The sequence below is a fragment of the Eptatretus burgeri genome, chromosome 13, assembly GCF_056783735.1.
Source record: "Eptatretus burgeri isolate ZD-2024b chromosome 13, Ebu_testis_v1, whole genome shotgun sequence".
Lineage (NCBI taxonomy): Eukaryota > Metazoa > Chordata > Myxini > Myxiniformes > Myxinidae > Eptatretus > Eptatretus burgeri.
Genome location: NC_140973.1, coordinates 83,351,148 through 83,371,368, shown reverse-complemented (window position 1 = coordinate 83,371,368; position 20,221 = coordinate 83,351,148). Strand labels below are relative to the sequence as shown.

The window sequence follows — 20,221 nt, the reverse complement described above, 5'->3', positions numbered from 1 at the left end:
GGATAAGTTAGGCTATCGTTGGGCATAGTTTGTGAACGCCGGCTTCACGATAATTATTCGTTGGTATATCGTATCTATAAGTAATCAAAGCACTCTATGCACATTATTAGTTCATTGTGCATTTGTCCAACCCGTTATGAATAGACCTAAATCGTAAAAACAAGCTATATATAGCTCATTGTTGAAAAAGCCCCATAAAAAATTAGCCGCGAAGAACTTCGAACAATGGTGAAAAGATGTCTCCTACCCGTGGACACGCGGACGCAAGGACGATCCATCATAACCCACACCCTCCCCCTCACACTCATCTACTACTGCCAACATGAACAAACTACTACTAATACTGATACTGATACTGATACTGTTACTGATACTGATACTGATACTGTTACTGCTGACATGGACATCGACTCAAAAAGGACTCGAAAACACTGTTGGGTTCCCCTTTTATGAGCAGCATTTTTATATACCAATTCCCAAAACCGCTGGGAACACGTCTTTATATGGCAGTTGTAAGTTAGAAACACGTTACTTTATTTTTTTTTGTCGACCGGAAGACGTCATTGGAATACGTCTACATACGTCGTTGTGTGTTGGGACGACGTAAAGAATTGGTTCAAAGCACGTCAAACATAAGTTAGAAATAAGTTTCGCATAAAAAAGACATTACCGCGACGTGTTTCGACTTATGAGTAGCTTATAAGTAGCCTTTGTGGACGTGTGTAAGCGTCCACATATCGTGTGTACAACTTATCCCCATCGCATGCGGAACGTGTGTCATACGCCGAGTACGTCGTAAAATTTTGAACATGTTTAAAATTTCTTGACGTACTCTACTTACTACGACGTATGATAGCGTACTTTAGCGTTCTACTCACGTATACCAAACTTACTCATACCGTATTTGACGTGCCCCAACGTTTTAGACACATTCTTCTTAGGTCGGCATACGTTGGCAAGATCGCCAAGGTGTGACCGCGATGTTGACACTTCCATTTCTACGGCAGTTATGATTCGAATCGTTGTGCGTCAGCCTTTTAATAGGCTACGTCACGACATCGTCGGCGATGCGTGCAACGCGCTATGCCTAAGTTAGACTATCGTTGGGCATCGGTTGTGTAGGCCGACAACAGGTTCAGCATTCGTTGGTATAAGTTATCGATAACACAACGAAACGTTCTGTGTCCGTTACCAATGCGTTATACATAAGACCAACTCGTTATGAATACGTCCGAATCTTTAAAAAAAAACATCAAAAGTTCAACGTCAGCCAGCGTTTTACATACATTTTAATACGTTGCCATCGCTGGCTAAAACGTCAAGGTGTGACCAGGCCTTAAGATATATTAAGCCGGGTGTCCCGTCTGCTAGCATTAGCTCAAGGATGTGAAAGATCCCACGGTGTCATTAGCGAAGAGTCGGTGAGTTATCGCCGGCACCCTGAACTAATTGCAGAACCCTTTCACCTTCAGTCGAATGTCAGGCTTGGGTGTAGCTTAACAGTTCTGATTCTGACGAATAGATGTAAAACTTTCCCTGGTTGCCCCCCCCCTTTCACCCACATCTTCCCCCACCTCAAGTGGGTGGGCTTGAGTGGGACTATTAAAAAAGATAACTCCCTTACCAGGACCTTCAACCCAGGAGACCATTCGGCCCGTCAAAGCTTACACTAGTATTACCCCATTGTGGTTATTTTGTTTTTCCGTGCTGTTACTGTTTTAAACGATGAGCGTCAAGTGAAGATGCACCATGTACGGGCACGTACTCGCACGGAGCAACCCAGGGTCAATGTAACCTGGAGTTACCCTGGACCGGACCCTCAGCTACAAAGATCATGTCCTTAAGACAAAGGTGAAGGTAGGAGGCAGAAACACAATGTTGAGGAAGTTGTCCAACTCGAAATGGGGAACAGACCCGGGGAACCGCACTGCACTTTCCCTGTACTAATCAGCAGCGGAATTTGCCTGGTCCTGTTACAGGCCTTTCATCACATGAGGACAAGATGGATGCAGTCAGTCCTCGCACAACATGATTTCAATCCCACAACAATAACATGTCAAAGGATGTTGTGATGGTAATCCATGAGGATGGTGGTTGTGTAATGTCGTCGGTGGTGTCATTCTTACCTTGTGTGGTTGTTATTTATTTATATTTGAGGTTTCATCCCTATTTTTTTCTTCTTTTTTAGAATAACAACCATCCTCATCCTTCTCCTCAACCTTCTCCTCTTTCCTTCCCCACCTCATTTCCATCCTATTTCTTCCCATCCTCCTACTCCTCCTTTCCATCCTACTGCTCCTCCTTATTTCTCTCCTACTCCTTATTTCTCTCCTACTCCTCCTTCTTTCCCTCCTACTCCTCCGCCTTTCCTCCTACTCCTCCTCCTCCTCCCTCCCTCCATCCTTCCTCTCCTCCCTCCCCTCTCCCCTCCCCTCCATCCTTCCTCTCCTCCCTCCCCTCTCCCCTCTCCCCTCCATTCTTTCTCTCCTCCCTCCCCTCCATTCTTTCTCTCCTCCCTCCTCCTCCCTCCCCTCTCCCCTCCATCCTTCCTCTCCTCCCTCCCCTCTCCCCTCCATCGTTCCTCTCCTCCCTCCCCTCCTTCCTCCTCCCCTCTCCTCCATCCACCTCCTCCCCTCCATCCTCCTCCCCCTCCCCCTTCTCCCCTCCAACCTCCTCCCCTACCTCCATCCTCCTCCCCATCCTCCACCCTCCCCTCCTCTCCTCCACCCTCCCCTCTCCTCCACCCTCCTTCTCCATCCTCCCCCTCCTCCTCCACCCTCCCCTCTCCTCCATCCACCTCCTCCCCTCCATCCTCCTCCCCCTCCCCCTTCTCCCCTCCAACCTCCTCCCCTACCTCCATCCTCCTCCCCATCCTCCACCCTCCCCCTCTCCTCCACCCTCCTCCCCTCCCCTCCCCCCTCCCCTCCCCTCCCCCTCCCTCCCCTCCCCTCCCCTCCTCTCCCCCTCCCCTCCCCTCCCCTCCCCCTCCCCTCCCCTCCCCTCCCCTCCCCCTCCCCCCTCTCCCTCCCCCTCCCCCTCTCCCTCCCCCTCTCCCCTCCCCCTCCCCCCTCTCCCTCCCCCTCCCCCCTCTCCCTCCCCCTCTCCCTCCCCTCCTCCCCTCTCCCTCCCCCTCCCCCTCTCCCTCCCCCTCTCCCTCCCCCTCCCTCCTCCTCTCCCTCCCCTCCCCTCCCCTCCCCTCCCCCTCCCCTCCCCCTCCCCCTCCCCCTCCCCTCCCCCTCTCCCTCCCCCTCTCCCCCTCTCCCCTCCCCCTCCCCTCCCCTCTCCCTCCCCTCCCCCCTCTCCCCTCCCCCCTCTCCCTCCCCTCCCTCCTCTCCCTCCCCTCCCCCTCCCCTCCCCTCCCCTCCCCCTCCCTCCCCTCCCCTCCCCCTCTCCCTCCCCCTCTCCCTCCCCCTCCCTCCTCTCCCTCCTCTCTCCTCCCCTCCCTCCCCTCCCTCCCCTCTCCCTCCCCCTCCCTCCTCTCCCTCCCCTCCCCTCCCCTCCCTCCCCTCCCCTCTCCCCTCCCCCTCCCCTCCCCCCCTCTCCCCTCCCCATCTCCCTCCCCCCCCCCCCCCCTCCCCTCCCCCCCCCCCCCCCTCCCCCCCCCCCTCTCCCCCCCCTCTCCCCTCCCCCCTCTCCCCCCCCTCTCCCTCCCCCTCCCCCCTCTCCCTCCCCCTCCCCCCTCTCCCCTCCCCCCTCTCCTCCCCCTCTCCCTCCCCCTCCCCTCTCCCCCTCTCCCCTCCCCCTCTCCCTCCCCTCTCCCTCCCCCCCTCCCCTCCTCTCCCTCTCCCCTCCCCTCCCTCCTCTCCCTCCTCTCCCTCCCCTCCTCTCCCTCCCCCTCCTCTCCCTCCCCCTCCCTCCCTCCTCTCCCTCCCCTCCCTCCTCTCCCTCCCCCTCCCTCCCTCTCCCTCCCCCTCCCTCCTCTCCCTCCCCCTCCCCCTCCCTCCTCTCCCTCTCCCTCTCCCCCTCCCCTCCCCCTCCCTCCTCTCCCTCCCCCTCCCTCCTCTCCCTCTCCCTCCCCCTCCCTCCTCTCCCTCCCCCTCCCTCCTCTCCCTCCCCCTCCCTCCTCTCCCTCCCTCCTCTCCCTCCCCCTCCCTCCTCTCCCTCCCTCCTCTCCCTCCCCCTCCCTCCTCTCCCTCTCCCTCCCCTCCCTCCTCTCCCTCTCCTCCCTCCCCCTCCCTCCCTCTCCCTCCCCCTCCCTCCTCTCCCTCCCTCTCCCTCCCCCTCCCTCCTCTCCCTCTCCCTCCCTCCTCTCCCTCCCCCTCCCTCCCCCTCCCTCCCCCTCCCTCCCCTCTCCCTCCCCCTCCCTCCTCTCCCTCTCCCTCCCCCTCCTCTCCCTCTCCCTCCCCCTCCCCTCCTCTCCCTCTCCCTCCCCCTCCCTCCTCTCCCTCCCCCTCCCTCCTCTCCCTCCCTCCCTCCCTCCTCTCCCTCCCCCTCCCTCCTCTCCCTCCCCCTCCCTCCTCTCCCTCCCCCTCCCTCCTCTCCCTCCCTCTCCCTCCCCCTCCCTCCTCTCCCTCCCCCTCCCTCCTCTCCCTCCCCCTCCCTCCTCTCCCTCCCCCTCCCTCCTCTCCCTCTCCCTCCCTCCCTCTCCCCTCTCCCCTCCCCTCCCTCCTCTCCCTCTCCCTCCCTCCTCTCCCTCCCCCTCCCTCCCCCCTCCCTCCTCTCCCTCCCCCTCCCTCCCCCCTCCCTCCTCTCCCTCCCCCTCCCTCCTCTCCCTCCCCCTCCCTCCTCTCCCTCCCCTCCCCTCCCCTCCCTCCCCTCTCCCTCCCCTCCCTCCTCTCCCTCCCCCTCCCCTCCCCTCCCCTCCCCCTCCCCTCCCCTCCCTCCTCTCCCTCCCCCTCCCCCTCTCCCTCCCCCTCCCTCCTCTCCCTCCCCCTCCCCTTCCTCCCCCTCCCTCCTCTCCCTCCCCTCCCCTTCCTCCCCCTCCCCCTCCCTCCTCTCCCTCCCTCCTCCCCTCCCCTCCCTCCTCTCCCCTCCCCCTCCCCCTCCCCCCTCCCCCTCCCCCTCTCCCTCCCCCTCCCCCCTCCCCTCCCTCCCTCTCCCTCCCCCTCCCCCCTCCCCCTCCCTCCTCTCCCTCCCCTCCCTCCCTCCCTCCCTCCCCCTCCCTCCTCTCCCTCCCCCTCCCTCCTCTCCCTCCCCCTCCCTCCTCTCCCTCCCCCTCCCTCCTCTCCCTCCCCCTCCCTCCTCTCCCTCCCCTCCCTCCTCTCCCTCCCTCCTCCCTCCTCCTCCCCCTCCCTCCTCTCCCTCCTCCCTCCCCCTCCCTCCTCTCCCTCCCCCTCCCCCTCCCTCCTCTCCCTCCCCCTCCCCCTCCCTCCTCTCCCTCCCCCTCCTCCTCTCCCTCCTCTCCCTCCCCCTCCTCCTCTCCCTCCTCCCCCTCCCCCTCCCTCCTCCACCTCCCCTCCCTCCTCCCCTCCCCTCCCTCCTCCACCTCCCCCTCCCTCCTCCCCCTCCCCCTCCCTCCTCCACCTCCCCCTCCTTCCTCCCCTCAATCTTCTTCTTAGTGTGTTTACTCACGTGATCAGATGTGCAAGGCTCTATAAAGGCCACGCACCCAAACTCATCGGCTCCAGCCAAATACACAAAATGAAATAAAGAATGTCGCACACTTCATACTGTTCGCTCCGTTTCATATTAATAAATGTTCACACCGATCTCGAGTCGAGGGTCTTTCTCGCTCAATTGACAAAGTGTATCCGCTGCGCCCGACCATAGGATCCTCTCAACTCTCGGACACGGTGAACAACACTCCATGTGGGACGTGGGTTCTCCTCACCGAGGGGACTCGGTGACAATGAGTTACATTTTTTTTCTCTCTCCTCGTCATTGGTTATGACGTGTTGTAACAAGCTCCGCCCACCGATCCCTTCACCTCCAATGAGCGCATCGAGTGTGAACGTGTCCGCGTTTGTTCTTCCTTTTTTAATATTTTTATTCGTGACGATTCTCAGGACGAGCCGTGTTTCCCGCGCTCCACGGCGTGTGGCCGTGAGTACCTCAGGGTAAGGACCGTGCTTACACGGACTTCTCATTGAGCGTGGTTGTGGTAATGTTCTCATTGAGCGTGGTTGTGGTTGTGAGGCTCGTCTGAGGTAATTTTAACGGTTCTCTGATGTCTGTATTCGCGCGTTTATTAACTTCTTTCCTTCATTGAAATTGCTCTCGACACGTCCCGTGCTCGGCCTGTCTGTGTGTGTGTGTGTGTGCGAACGAGCGTTCGTCGTTCCTCGTTCTTTGTTCGTCGTTCCTCGTTCTTCGTTCGTCGTTCCTCGTTCTTCGTTCGTCGTTCCTCGTTCTTCGTTCGTCGTTCCTCGTTCGTTTTGGAAGAATGAAAGTTCCTGCAAACGGCGTTTCGGGCCTTCACGGCTTCGTGCTCCCTCAACTCTCGCGAGAGTTCCGTACCGTTCCAATTAAAAAAAAAAATTTTTTTTTTGATCTACATATTACATATTTAATTTTTTTTGTTAAATCTTCCATTACGTAATAATAGGTGTATGTTATATGATTATATGGAATAGGCAAAGCCGAAAAGCGAACGTAGAATTCTTCTTACATTCGCTTCTGACGTCACCTATTACCTCAACATTACCTTTACAACTACACCGCCTTGAACAGGATCTCATCTGAAAAAAAATTCCTCAACATTACCTTCACAACGACAACTACACCGCCTAGAACAGGATATCATCTAAAAAAAAATTAATATTACCTCAACTTTTCCTTCACAACGACAACTACACCGCCGAGAACAAGATCTCATCCGAAAACAATTAATATTACCTCAACATTACCTTCACAACAACTACACTGCCGAGAGCAGGATCTCATCTAAAAAATAAATATTACCTCAACATTACCTTCACAACGACAACTACACTGCCGAGAACAGGATCTCATCTAAAAAAAAAAATATATATATATATATATTACCTCAACTTTTCCTTCACAACAACATCTACACCGCCAAGAACAGGATCTCATCTAAAAAAATTAATATTACCTCAACATTACCTTCACAACAACTACTCCGCCAAGAACAGGATCTCATCTAAAAAATAAATATTACCTCAACATTACCTTCACAACGACAACTACACCGCCGAGAACAGGATCTCATCTAAAAAAAAATAAATATTACCTCAACATTACCTTCCCAACGACAACTACACTGCCAAGAACAGGATCTCATCTAAAAAAAATAAATATTACCTCAACATTACCTTCACAACGACAACTACACCGCCTAGAACAAGATCTCATTTAAAAAAATGAATATTACCTCAACATGACCTTCACAACAACTACACCGCCTAGAACAGGATCTCATCTAAAAAATAAATATTACCTCAACATTACCTTCGCAACGACAACTACACCGCCTAGAACATAATCTCATCTAAAAAATAAATATTACCTCAACATTACCTTCACCTCGACAACTACAACGCCAAGAACAGGATCTCATCTAAAAAAATAAATACTAGAAGCGAACGTAGTATTCTTCTTACATTCGCTTCTGACTTTACCTATAACTTGTTCACAACTGTATCCGCAATTTCCAGTTACTTCGGCCTGGATTCGGGATCAGCGATCAAATAACGTAAATCATGATTAAAAATTATTTTTTGATGATGCAGGAGATATCTTTATTAAAATAAGTGGAGGAAATATACACCATGTCTGATATTTGGGTCTTTCATGTCTCCGACGATGCCTTTATCTCCCGGCATGCATCATTCCCCATGACAAAAACCGGAAACAAAAAATAACCAGAAGCAAAAAAAAAAAAAACGGAAGCAAAAGGGTTATAGCCAACCACACGGATTCAAAATTGCCATGGTATTGTGTTGTTGTTTCCTATTCTCTCATGTGCACGCGTTAAGTAATATTCACAAGATAGAAATAAAACCCAATCGTGTTTATACACCGCACAGCGTTTAAAAACAACCGGAAGCAAAAGGGTCAAAGCCACAACACGGATTCCAAATCGTCAGGGGTATTGTGTTGTTGTTGTTGTTGTTGTTGTTGCTGTTGTTTCCTATTCTCTTATGTGCACGCGTTAAGTATGAAGCTCACTGCGTTCGCTATAAATGCAGTATATACATTTTACATCGATCAAACGATCACGGAACAGTTACCTAAAGCACATGTAGGACAAAGTCGTGGGGGGTATTGGGAGACAATGCAAGGACCTCGGTGGGAAGTGGACACTTGTGGGATTTGAACATGGCCTCTGTTCCCTGCATCATGAATGAGAGGGAAACACTGACACGCCATCACAGTACCACACACGCACACGCACACGCACACACACACACTGAAGATGCAGCACAAATGGGACAAATACAAATGAAACTGTTTTTTTAAAGTACAGAAGTTGAGGCTCATGGACGACGAAGGACCAACACACTGACGATGGAAGCTCAGCAGATCAGTTAAAGAAGAATTGGAAGCTTTGTGAAGACAAGACAAATGGCTTGCGTCGGTGAAACAGAAAAACGGTGCAAGGGACAACATGAGATGTGAATGGGCCACCGTCTTAAACCACCTTGCATGACTGACCGGACGTAGACGACGAGGTAATTCTCCAGATGAGAGAAGAGGAAAATGAAGAACTGAGCCGAGACTCGGGGACGTTAAGAGCTCTCGGGTTACCGGTTACCTTCTCCACCAAATGTGGACGTACATTATGTTTTTCACCTGTGTCTGTCTGTGAGCAGCATATCTCAAAAAGTTACGGCCAGAATCGGACGAAACTTGGTGGACAGGTTGGGTGCGTGACGACTGACAACTGACAAAGACGAAGTGATTCAATTCAGTGAAGATCTGGTTCCAGATACGAGGGTTTTAAATCTCATTTATTTATTAAAGTTATTATTTACCGTAGAGATAGGGCTAACACGATACATAGCATGATTAGAAAAGCACGGAATTATGTTGTGGATGGATTTTGAGGAAACTAGATGGATGAGTTGGTGAGGTGACAAGAACAAGTTGATTAGATTTTGGTTCAGGTCTGACTCCAGATCCGACCTATCAGTGGGAAACAAAACGTAAACTGTTCATCCTGGCGGAGGAATGTGCATTTCCAAGTGCCATTCTCGTTTGTTACTGGGAAGGTTCAAATAGCTAAAAGGGAAGGGGAAGTCAGACTGCATTTGAGGAGCTGGAGCACTGGATTTACCCGAAAACCCATAAAAATCTTCTCCAGAACGGCTGGACAAATCGAGGGGAAACTTCACACAAGTGTTCCGCAAGCCATGGGTGCACAATTTGTTAAGGAATAATTGATAGGTCACATGGTTTGGCAGCCATATTGGATTGAAGAAAAATATTAAATAATGTTTTCTCTGGAACCGCTTAATCAATCGACATGAAACTTCACAATTATGATCTCGTAGATATGGGGAATACATGTTTTAAATTTCAACTTCATTGGCCTGGCAGCCAGAATTATTTAATTTTTTGATCTGTGGAGTTATTAATTTATTTTTTTTTTTTGGAATAAGACTCACTCGGCTGTGCCTGGATGGGTTTGAGGGTAGAGGAGTAGCAGCTGAAATACGAATCCTATCCAGGTTCATCCTGATGACTTCATCTTTGATTTTTGCTTGTTTGGGTTCCTTCTGATTACTCCAAAGTGGGAATTGTACCTATTTAGTCTTCCATTTAATTTGAATTTAATTTATTTTAATCCCATTCTAAATTCAATTGAATAATAATGAAAAAAAACCCTCATGGGTCAGAGTCAGGTGTACCATCAAAGCGGGACGTCTTGGTACCCCTGTCATCACTGCCACCAGTTATAAAGTGGCTGTTCGAGTTATGTTTCATTAATTATCTTACATAACACACCAGTACACAAACACCACACAAAACACGTCCTGGTGAGGGTTTGCAATCTGATTACTCTTTTTATTGTTTTGTTGGCCAGCAGATCAACAGATCAACAGATCTACATTTACAACTTTACCTACATATGAAGTCGATTTAAATAAGCTTTGCCCTTTAAAAGTAGGAATGCCGACAAAAAGCAAATTTTAACTCGCCGCCTATAACTCCAATGGTTGTGTTGAACTCAAACCCACAATTCACTGTGAGCGACCCACCGCTTCCTCTCTTTTGTCGCACCACTCAGGTACTGACATATCTCTCAGTTCCGCTGATGACCCCATTTTTAGCCCATTCCCCACGCAACGGAACATGTGGTTTTGCAATCACTTCTGTGCGTCTGGGCCATATATTTTTTTTTACCATTTGAGCTTTTGTCATCAAATTTTCAATAAAGCTTTATGACGAGAATATGGAGAAGACAAATTACTAATTTTGTTGAAATCATTTTCATTATTATTTTTGTTATTCTTTGACCCTTTCTTGGCCGCTTTTTGCAGTATTATTTTAAACATTTTTTTTTCTTCTCAGCAACCACTTATCCGATTGGCACACAATTTTCATGGTCGGAGCGATCCCCCATGGAAAATATTTTAATGAAAATTGTGACATCATAGGTCACGTGGTATGGTAGCCATCTTGGTTTAAAAGCAAAAAATGAAAAAAGCATTATATCTCTGAAACCACTGTTCAGAAAAATTTTAAACTTGGCACATCTCATTCTACTCCCAATGGGGAATAGAGGATTGTAAGGATGATGTCATCAGTAAAGTGGGAGACCAGCCATAAATGTTTTCATCAAAATTCTTGTTTACCATTGAGATTCAGTGTGTATATCCAGGCTGTAACATTTTCACCAATTGTGCTCTCGTCTTCAAATCTTCAACAAATCTTTATTATGGAGATCACAAATTAATAAAATGTACAATTTTTTTTAACCCGTTTTCGTCAATTTTAGTTTGAGTTCAAAGTGGATGCGGACGGGCTTTGCATTTTGAGATGTTTTCTAGATATCTTTGTATCTCAATAGCAGGACCAAGCACAGTTCCCACATCCCCACCGTTTTCCCCTTCAATCGGCGATGGTGTTCTCACCCTCTTTCCACGAACAGGTGGTAGTGCCCCCACCACCTATATAATACCAAAACCTCACAGGGATGACCTTGTCGACTTCTTTGGGTTTTATCCCGGCTGCCTAGGGTGCCCCTTCATCTTCTTCACAATGGTCATCTGAAAAGACTGAACCTCACGCTGTGTACAGCAGGTGGATATATTTGGACCCTGGAACTGACTCTTCCACTATCATGGCAGGGAAAGGAAATCTAGACTACCTGCTAGGTGGGTGCAGTCCCTTCGAGGGAGCAGCAGCAGTGAAATATATCTTCATGATTGTATTCCTACTGTTTCCTTCCCTCCAGGAGAACCTGCTTCCTTTTCTGCTGAGGCAGATCCTAGAGAGGTGAAGCAGGTGGTGCAGGCAGGTGAGGTGGCAGCAGCCTTGTTACACCATTTTCTCCCTCAAGTGTCACCTCAGACACTGAAAGCTGAGTTTTCTAGTCACGTGATCTCTCAATGGCCACCAAGGCCTTCAGTCAGTCGGGATGTCCGGGGAGTCAGTCTTTGTGTTCATTCGTTCCTCCCCATATGAATTTTATACAAAAAAAAAAACTCATTTTGCACCGAGCATCCGCTTAAATATGGCACTCCCAATATGAAACATGTTTTTCGCTTTGTATTTGAAGATTATGACCAGTTATTTTGTCGTTCCCCATCCTTCCCCGGAACTAGACCGTTTGGCGAAGAATATCGCAGTGGGTCAGAACCGTCCCATTTATTTTCACTGCAAGTCATTCAAAATAGAGGAGGAAAGGTGAAGGTTCTAATATTTGGCTGTAGTTGGCTTGAGTCTCATGCAGCCTGACCAACTGCCGGTCACAGGGTGCTCAGTACTTGTCTGTTAAAGGTAGTGCCAATAATACAAGAGGATGGTGTACCACGCAGATTGAGAATGCCGTCTCAATTTCCATGCCAGTGGTTTTTGGCAAATTGACAGTGAGCAAGTCTTTGCTCACCCTGTCAATGCATGGGCCACTGTTTGGGGGCCACTTCTCAGCAGCCATTGGCAAAAAACTAGAGCACGACAGACATGCGTGGGAAACCGTTGCCAAGCTCTGCCTTTAGTTGCGTAAATCAAAGCAGAATGGGGAAATAGCACCTGCAGGTAGGTGCCTCCTCAATTTCCATTGGAGCTGGGACGGCATCATGAGAGAAATTTGTTTTGGCGATTGTCTCCGTCAGCTTGAAAGTCAAATTGGAGTCAGCCTTCCCAGGGTGTGTTCCTTCGCAGGAGAACATCCGTGCCATATGATCCTACAGCATGACATGCCGTGGCCACCAAAATCCAGACCCTTCACAAGAAAAGGGCAACCGAGAAGGTAAAGGATCACCAAGGTCTCTGCCATTCGTCTGTTTCTCATTCCCAAATTTCTCTGGGGGACTGCGGATGGTTCTGAATTGAAGGGAGATAAATCAGTACATCCGCAGCCACTATTTTTGCATGGAGATGCTCTATTAAATATATATATATATATATATATATATTTTAATTCTGAATTTTTTTCATCAATCTCAATGAAATTTTTCATTCAGGACGGCTCGAATGACTAAGGCCCAATAAGCGGAAGTGCCGTCCTGTTGAAAAATGACATCGGGTTGCAGGTTTTCAATCTGTGGGAAGGTGAATCCTTCCAACATGTTAATGTAAATTGTTGAGGTTTCTATATCCTCTGCAAAGAAAAACAGACCCATCAAGCGGTCATGAAAAAGTCCACACCACATATTGACCTTTGGTCTGGCGCAATGACCACGTGGGGGGTTTTCAGAGCCCCAGATCCTCACATTGTGCGAGTTGATCTTCCCCGATACATGAAAACAAGCTTCGTGTGTGAACATGACCATTTTCAGGTAATCTTCGTCGTCCTCTATGCGACTGAGCATTTCCAAAGCAAACACCTTGCATTTGGGTCCGTCATTTGGTTTGAGTTCCTGCAGAATCTGCACCTTGTAGACATAAAGCTTCAGTCTTTTATGCAAAATCCTGCGTACATTGGTGGTTCGTAGTCCCTGTTCTCTGGATGCACGTCAAATTGATTTTCTGGAACTTTGTTGAAATTATTCATGCACTCATTTAATATGTGTTGCACCTGTGCTTGGACGACCAGTACTTTTCTGTTTCTGACAACTTCCAATTTCCTTAAACCTCTTGTAACACTCTCTGGTACTGGTACACAATGGTGGATTCCTTCCATACCTTGTACGGAAATTATGCTGAACTTGCGTGTTGGATCTCCTCTCTGAACCATTCGACGCACTGAGCCTTCTCCTGTGGAGTCACCATTTTCTTTTATATTAAACCACCAGACCTGAGAGAAAAAAAACCGACGAGTTTCTGTATCAAATACAACAAAGAGTATAGTTATATCATTTGTGGTACTAAATAGATTTACAACCAAAGTTGTCTGGGTCTTTTTGGAACACCCTGTGCTATCTCGGGTGCCCTGAACCCTGCTGTTTTGTATGGTTACTGCGCATGCACGGTGAGCATTCTGGGGGTGATTTGCGTCATTTCAAAAGTATCGTATTGGGAGAAGTCCAGTTTGCATCTTTTTAGAGTCTGGGGGGTCAGCGGTTCAAACCCCAGCCGAGTCGTACCAAAGACTATCATTATGGTATACTGCCATTTCTTCACTTGACGTAAACATTTAAAAGGATAGAGCACGGAAAATTCCGACTGGTTGGTATCGATGGAGAGGAGAAAATTTCTCCTGAGGAAATGTCCCTCTGGGTGCAGTGAGAAAGATACACTGTTGTGACATCACTGGTACTCAGAGTATCTTGGGAAGTGACTGCACTTTCCTCAAACTCATTGGCTGTGTTTGTCTCGTCTATAGTCCTGTGTTGTATCGTCTTTATGTCCATACATGAGAGATGTGTGAGTGGCAACTCCATTATGAGCTTAGATCTTTTGTATAAAAATGAAAAAAACTCCTTCCCTAGAGGCGGACCTAGACATTCCAGCTCAGGTGGCTCGTCCGTCCACCCACCGGAAAGAGAAGATCCAATCGAGGTCATTTTGACTAACTTCTGAAGCTGGATCTGGCAAAGGCCTGGCTCGAGTTTCCACCAGTCTTGCAGGTCTGATACCGGATTGCAGGCTCCATATGCAGCCAGTACAGACCTACCTTCAACATCACTAATCCCTTCAAGGGGATCCTTCTGAACCTACCCGTCCCCATCCTGCAGGAGCGAAAGCAGCTCTTCATGTTTTGGGGCAGAAAACAGCCCCTCCTGGTGGGAAAACCATTCCTGCTACATCTGCCTTAAGTGGTCGTGACAGCAGATGCCTCCAAGAAGAGCTGTAAGGCACACTGTCAAGGCAATTTTTTGTCTGGCAAGTGGTCCCCTCTAGAATCTCTAGCTCACATCAACATGTGAGAGCTGATGGCTGCTGGGCTGGCTCTTCAGGGTTTTCTAGAAGATGTGAAAGGACATTCTGTACTGATCAAGACAGAACTGCATGGTTGTGGCATATATCAGCAAACGGGGAGGGACTCACTCCTCTCTTTGTCATCTGGGGCTGGAAGTATAGGAATGGACTCGCCGACAGGGGATAGATCTTTCTGCAGCGTGCTTTCTGGGGGAAGAAACCTACTGGCGGATTTTTTGTCAAGAGGACCGTACCTACCTTCAGAGTAGTCACTCCATCCACAGGTTGTAAAGATGATGTTCAAGCTTTTCAGTTCTCCACAAATCAACTTCCTTGCATCATAGCTCCGTCATCACCCTCTAATGTACCGTTCCTGGACACAGGATCTGGAGGCTTGGCCGATCGATGTATTTTCCACCTCCTGGACAGCCATGGTTGACTGAGTATGCCATCCTGCGAAGTTAAAGCAGGGGGGGGGGCAGAGGTCTTTTTGGCTCCTTGGTGGCCCAGACGCCCCTGGCTTGAGGAGCTTCTCCATCGAAGTGGCGTTCCCGAGGTTCCTCCCTCTCAAGGAGGGCCTCCCATCTCAACCATGCTCGAGAATTCCATACAGGAACCCTGCCCATCTCCGACTAACACTGTGGCACATGTCAGGAGATCTATGGAAGAGGCATGCCTTTTTGGAAGAGCTGCCTCTTTTTATACCCAGTGCCACATGAATCCACCCAAATTACCAATGATTCCAGTTTGGCAGTTTTTTTTTTTTTTTCTTTTTTTACAGATGGTGATGGGATTAAGAGGTGGATCTGAGTGTTGCCCCTTAGGAAAAGGTGGCTGACGTCCTCGTCTCCCTATTTAATATGAAATTAACCTTTGCCATTATTAGGGGTTACAGCATGGCTATTGCGGTGGTTCACAAAGGTTTTCTGGGCAGTTCTTCAGTTTCATCAATGAGCATCCTGTCCAAATATGTGATATCCTTCTCTTTGAAGAGGCCTTCACTGAAACAGCTGGTTCGTTCATTGAGTTTGCTTTTGGTTCTCCAGGCCTTGGTTCAGGTGCTGCGGAAACTTTGGGAGGGTGCCTCTTTACAGCATCTGTCGGAAAAGACTGTCTTTCTCGTGGCCACAGGACATAAGCAGCACCTTTTCAAGCTCTCACCATGGCCAGTGGCCACATTCTGTTTGAGCCAAGGTCTGTGAGGCTGAACCCTCATGCCAATTTATTGGCCATAAACCGAAGGCAGCCTCAGTGGAGGTGGTTCTCCCAAACCTGCAAACTGCCTCCACTTTAAAATAAATAAATGACATGCGCCAGACAGGGCACTGCAATGTTATTTGGACTGCACAAGGCACCTGCGGGCGTCGTCGCGTTTTCAGTGTGAGGACACCACATAAGGCAGTTTCTTGAGATACTGTCAAGTTGGATTCTATCAGCAATCTGCATGGCTGATGATTGTGCCCTCGTCACTGATAGAGTAAGGGCCCATGACACGAGAGGGATGACCACTTCTTTGCCTCTTCCAGAGTGCTGCCCTTGATGACATCCTAAGGGCAGCCTCCTGAGCAAGTACTTTAGAGATATGCTAGCCAGACTCTTCCTTTGACAGAGCCTCCCTCTCCACTGCTAGTCACATCTCACTAGCCCATATAATTCCCCGAGGGGGGAACTCTTGCCATCCCACCACTGACTGCCACTCTGTGCCAATATAATTTATTTGAAGAGAGTTATCAGGTAAGTTATGAATGTAGATTGTAATGATGAGTAGTGATCATTCTATGTACGAGTAACTTATGGCTATCTGTCAAACCCCGTCCTCCTCCCCTCTTGCGGACTGCGTCCACTGGATGAGAGTTTTGTGGTCTACTTGGACTGCGTGGTGGTGTTCCTCAGAGTGAAGTGCTAGGTCGCTTGCACTGCACCGTGGGTGCAAGCTGGACGTGACCACTGGAGTTATAGGGGGGTGAGTTAAAACTTGTCTGTTATTTGGAGGGCTTTTAAAGGGAGAAGCTTATTTGAAGAGACTTGACAGGTAGATACAAAGTTCCTCGTAGATAGAATGATCACTCCTGATCATTGTATAAGCAATTCTGGAATATCTGGAAAAGAAAGCCATTGATTGATGTTAATGTCACTTTTTTTTGTTTGTTTCATGTGTTTTATCTACTTTAGGCCATGTGTGAGGTAGAGAACTTCACAGAATGGCTGCACGTTCATGGCCTTAGATTGGAAACTGCCCAAGCCATGGTCATGGAGCTGGGCATAAAGAACCAAGAATTGCTCCAAGCATGCACCAAGTCAGACTCTGTGAGAGCAGAGCTGTTCTCCTTTGCCAAACAAAAAATTCCTTTTGTGATGTATGCCGAGTTCCGCAACTTTGTGGAGACTTTCTGGCAGCCGCAAGTTGTCCAGCCTCCAGAATCTGCCATGATGGACATTTTGTGTGCCATGTTGAATAAAGTGAGCGAGGAATTCTCTAGCTGCGCCCAGAAGCTGAGCTCCTCTGATCCTCCATTTATGTCTCTTATCGGTGACATTGAGCAGCAAGAAAAGGCTGAGACGAGCAAAATGCATGGAATCAAAATTGAAGATATTTACAGCCTCCAACCTGAAGAGAACGGATCAACCACACAATTTGGTATGTAATGAAATGGATTTCTGTTTTAATGTCATGTAAACCATTTATGTTGCACTATCGTATAGTTATTCTTTTAAATATTTTGTGCAACGAGCATATAAATATGATGTAAGGATTTGTTGGCTAATTTTGTGTTTCTTTCATTGAATAGCACTGTTCTTAAAACTTTGTTGTGGATTATTTTGTTCCTATTATTCTTTATTTTTTCCTGTCTGGCGAGCCAACTTCCTCAGTTGGTGGAATACTACCATTCTTGCCTCCAGAGCATCAAGATGGCTGTTCACTTCCTCAGGTCATCTCCCATCCACACTCATGATCCTGTCTACCCTCAGTGACCCTCTCCAAAAGCCTATTCCTTTCTTCCCAGGTTATTGTGTTTTCTCCTACCTCCCTTCACCAATCTTTCCACTGATACATTCCATTGCACCTTCATCCTCAGTTTTTCCTTCCTGTTCTTTTTGCTTTTACTTGTTCTTGAGCTTCTATCAGCTTGTTCATGTCCTGCGTCTTTCTCCCCCTTCGTTTATTCCCTCATTCTTCCACTCACTCATTCTTCCCTCAAATGTCGTTCTATTGTTTCCCTCTATTCTGCTGTTAGCCTGTTTCCCAGTTTTTTTTTTTTACTGTGTTCCTTCTGTTCTGCTCTGTGTTCTCGCTCTTCCATGAGCCCCGTCCCTCGATACAAAAGTAGGACCACAGGTCCTGAAGTTTACCTGGATCAGGAGCAACAGACAATGACTTCATAAAATATCAAAATTTTGTTCATGCACAGAATCTGGTCGTACTTGATTGGTTGAATGGAAGCCCTCTCGATGCTGATTAGAGCGATACATGTTTACAGGTCATGTTTTTGGCTGAGGGCATGGCTGTGCTGCTGATGCAATGTCCCGGTAGGTGAGGGCAGGAATATTTTTTTTGTGATTTTGGCCTGATTTCACCCCGTTAATGAGCGCATATTTTGATGCGGTCAATACTCATTCATTCAGCATCAGATATGAAGCTTTTGGCCAAGTTTCATCAAAATTGTATGTTTGGTTCAAGCGATAATGACTGGAAGTGTTTGCAGACTCATTGACTGACTTTCCGAAGGATACTGCCAGATCGCATAAGCTCACCGGACTAAAGTCCAGGTGAGCTTAAAATAAAACTGATGCAGCTCTCCAAGATGTTTCTCAGTTCCAATTTTAATTCTTTGCACATAATCAGAAATGGCCCAATTAGTCAATGTGATAATGGGCTTCAAGTCCATCCACGACACTATGGATGTAACTATATCAACGATATTCTCTTTTTGGAATATTGCTGATAATGTATATTGCTATTTCATGTATTTGATGAAATATTTGAGTTTGAAAATTGCTTTTGATAACTGATCGAAGTTATGTTCCAATTATCTTTTCCTTGTTACACACTGCGTTTCAGACAATCAGAAATTTGCTCGTATGGGAGTGCAGCCATTGGTCAGTCATTGCTATACCTATGAACAAGGTGTTTCTAATGCATTGTGATTTGATTTGTAAAAACGAGCATCTAAAAGTCGTTGATCGACTATCTTGGTCCAGATCGGTGATCAAGAGGGTTTAATCTTTGGAAGAATCATGACTGAAGGATAAAGTGACATTCACAAACCATGCTTCCATTGATTCTACAGTTGATCATACATTTTTCTCAATGTTGTCCAATGTTTTACAAATCAAAATTGATGTTGCTATGGAAACATCACTGCCTGTTGGATGGCTAAAGGTTTTGTAGGCCAAGGAAAACCTAATGGTGAAGACCTCGATACTCTCTCCTGCAGAATGAATGTGTAACTTGTTCAGTGATGGACAGTTACACAAGCAAGAAACATGTTTTTCCTGCAGTGTAAATTATTTCTCACAAGATGGGTATATACACAATAGCAGAGGTGTCTTTTTCTCAGGTCGGGCCAGATTGGATCTGTGACTTGCTACAGGTACCATGTAAACCTGTGCAAATCCGTTTCATGGTCGATTTGTCGGCAACTAAACTGTCTCTCCCACCAGGTTTCCTGGTATGGAGGGTGTATGGATATGGACACCCAGCAGGATTAAAAACAAAACCTGTCAAAGGACAGATGAGCTCCTTGTGGGCCAACGTCCATTCATATCTGGTGCCCAACTGTGTCTGCGGACTTCCTCCTGCAGACTTCCTCTTTCTAGGAGGTTGGTAGCAGGATTTGCACTCCGGCCACCATTAAACACTTTATTCCGTGTTTAAACACCATTAAACACTTTATTCCTAAAACACACAAATAAACCAATGTCACCCTCAGGGTGACCCGTATCTTGCCAAAAGATGACCACGTGTGACTTCTTTAAGGTCACACTGAGGTGAACAGAGCTGCTATCCACCAGGAGCGACTCCTTGAGGAATATCTGCCTACGAGAGATTCCGATGAGAATCGTTCTACAGAGTAACCATGAAAAATATGTTTTTGCCTCATAACGTCACCAAATGACGTCATAATGTCTCAAGCTTGACATATCTAGAAAGCACTCATCGAGGTGTTCAATTTGAGGTACTACACGATATGGTTCCTAAAACTTGAAAATTTGACCTTGAGGTCAAATATGTTTGACCTCAGGCGCTAACCATGAAGGTCAAGGCCAATCGCCACCAAAAACTAATCAGCTGAGTGCCAGACCATATACTACATTCCCATAAAGTTTGGAGACGATTCGATTAAAATTACTCAAAAAATAAGGGTTTCGTCGACTCCCCTGATTTGCAACAAAATGACCTTGACCTTCAAAATTTTATGCGCTGAAAGGGACCTCTATAGGGCTCTGATATGCGAAGTTACAAAAATTTACAATGATAACTGTGCTCTGCAGAGTGATTTATACGTGATTACAGACAAAAAAAAAAAAAAACATATGAAGGTCAAGGACAATCGCCACCAAAAATTAAACAGCTGAGTCCCAGACCATGAACTATATTCCCATGAAGTTTGAAGACGATCCGATCAAAATTACTCAAAAAATAAGGGTTTCGTCGACTCCCCTGATTTGTGACAAAGTGACCTTGACCTTTGACCTTGACCTTCAAAATTTTGTGCGCTGAAAGGGACCTCTATAGGCCTCTGATATGCGAAGTTACAAAAATTTCCAATGATAACTGTGCTCTGCAGAATTTTTTATACGTGATTACAGACAAATAAAAAATTAAAAAAAACATACAAGCTGACTAACA

The 20,221-nt window shown here is 47.7% G+C and overlaps 2 protein-coding genes across 13 annotated transcripts in view; one reads left to right on the top strand and one right to left on the bottom strand.

The window, feature by feature from the left end:
• Window positions 1-5,812, bottom strand: part of LOC147014927 (ras association domain-containing protein 1-like) — a 65,203-nt gene extending 59,391 nt beyond the window's left edge. The window contains exon 1 of one of the 2 annotated variants that reach the window (XM_085853421.1): window positions 5,646-5,812. The gene's annotated coding sequence lies outside the window, so the exon portion shown is untranslated. Of the gene's footprint in view, window positions 1-2,126; window positions 2,348-5,645 lie in introns of those variants that run through there. The other variant, XM_085853422.1, reaches the window with a different exon arrangement.
• Window positions 5,813-5,847: 35 nt separating this feature from the next.
• Window positions 5,848-20,221, top strand: part of LOC147014926 (uncharacterized) — a 54,221-nt gene continuing 39,847 nt past the window's right edge. For 3 of the 11 annotated variants that reach the window (XM_085853412.1, XM_085853411.1, XM_085853413.1), the window contains exons 1-3: window positions 5,850-5,996; window positions 16,543-17,008; window positions 19,033-19,191. In XM_085853412.1, the coding sequence (XP_085709538.1) occupies window positions 16,546-17,008; window positions 19,033-19,191 (622 nt within the window). In that variant the 5' untranslated portion in view covers window positions 5,850-5,996; window positions 16,543-16,545. Of the gene's footprint in view, window positions 5,997-12,493; window positions 16,334-16,542; window positions 17,009-17,271; window positions 17,301-17,432; window positions 17,899-19,032; window positions 19,192-20,221 lie in introns of those variants that run through there. The other 8 variants (XM_085853407.1, XM_085853406.1, XM_085853404.1 and 5 more) reach the window with 7 other exon arrangements.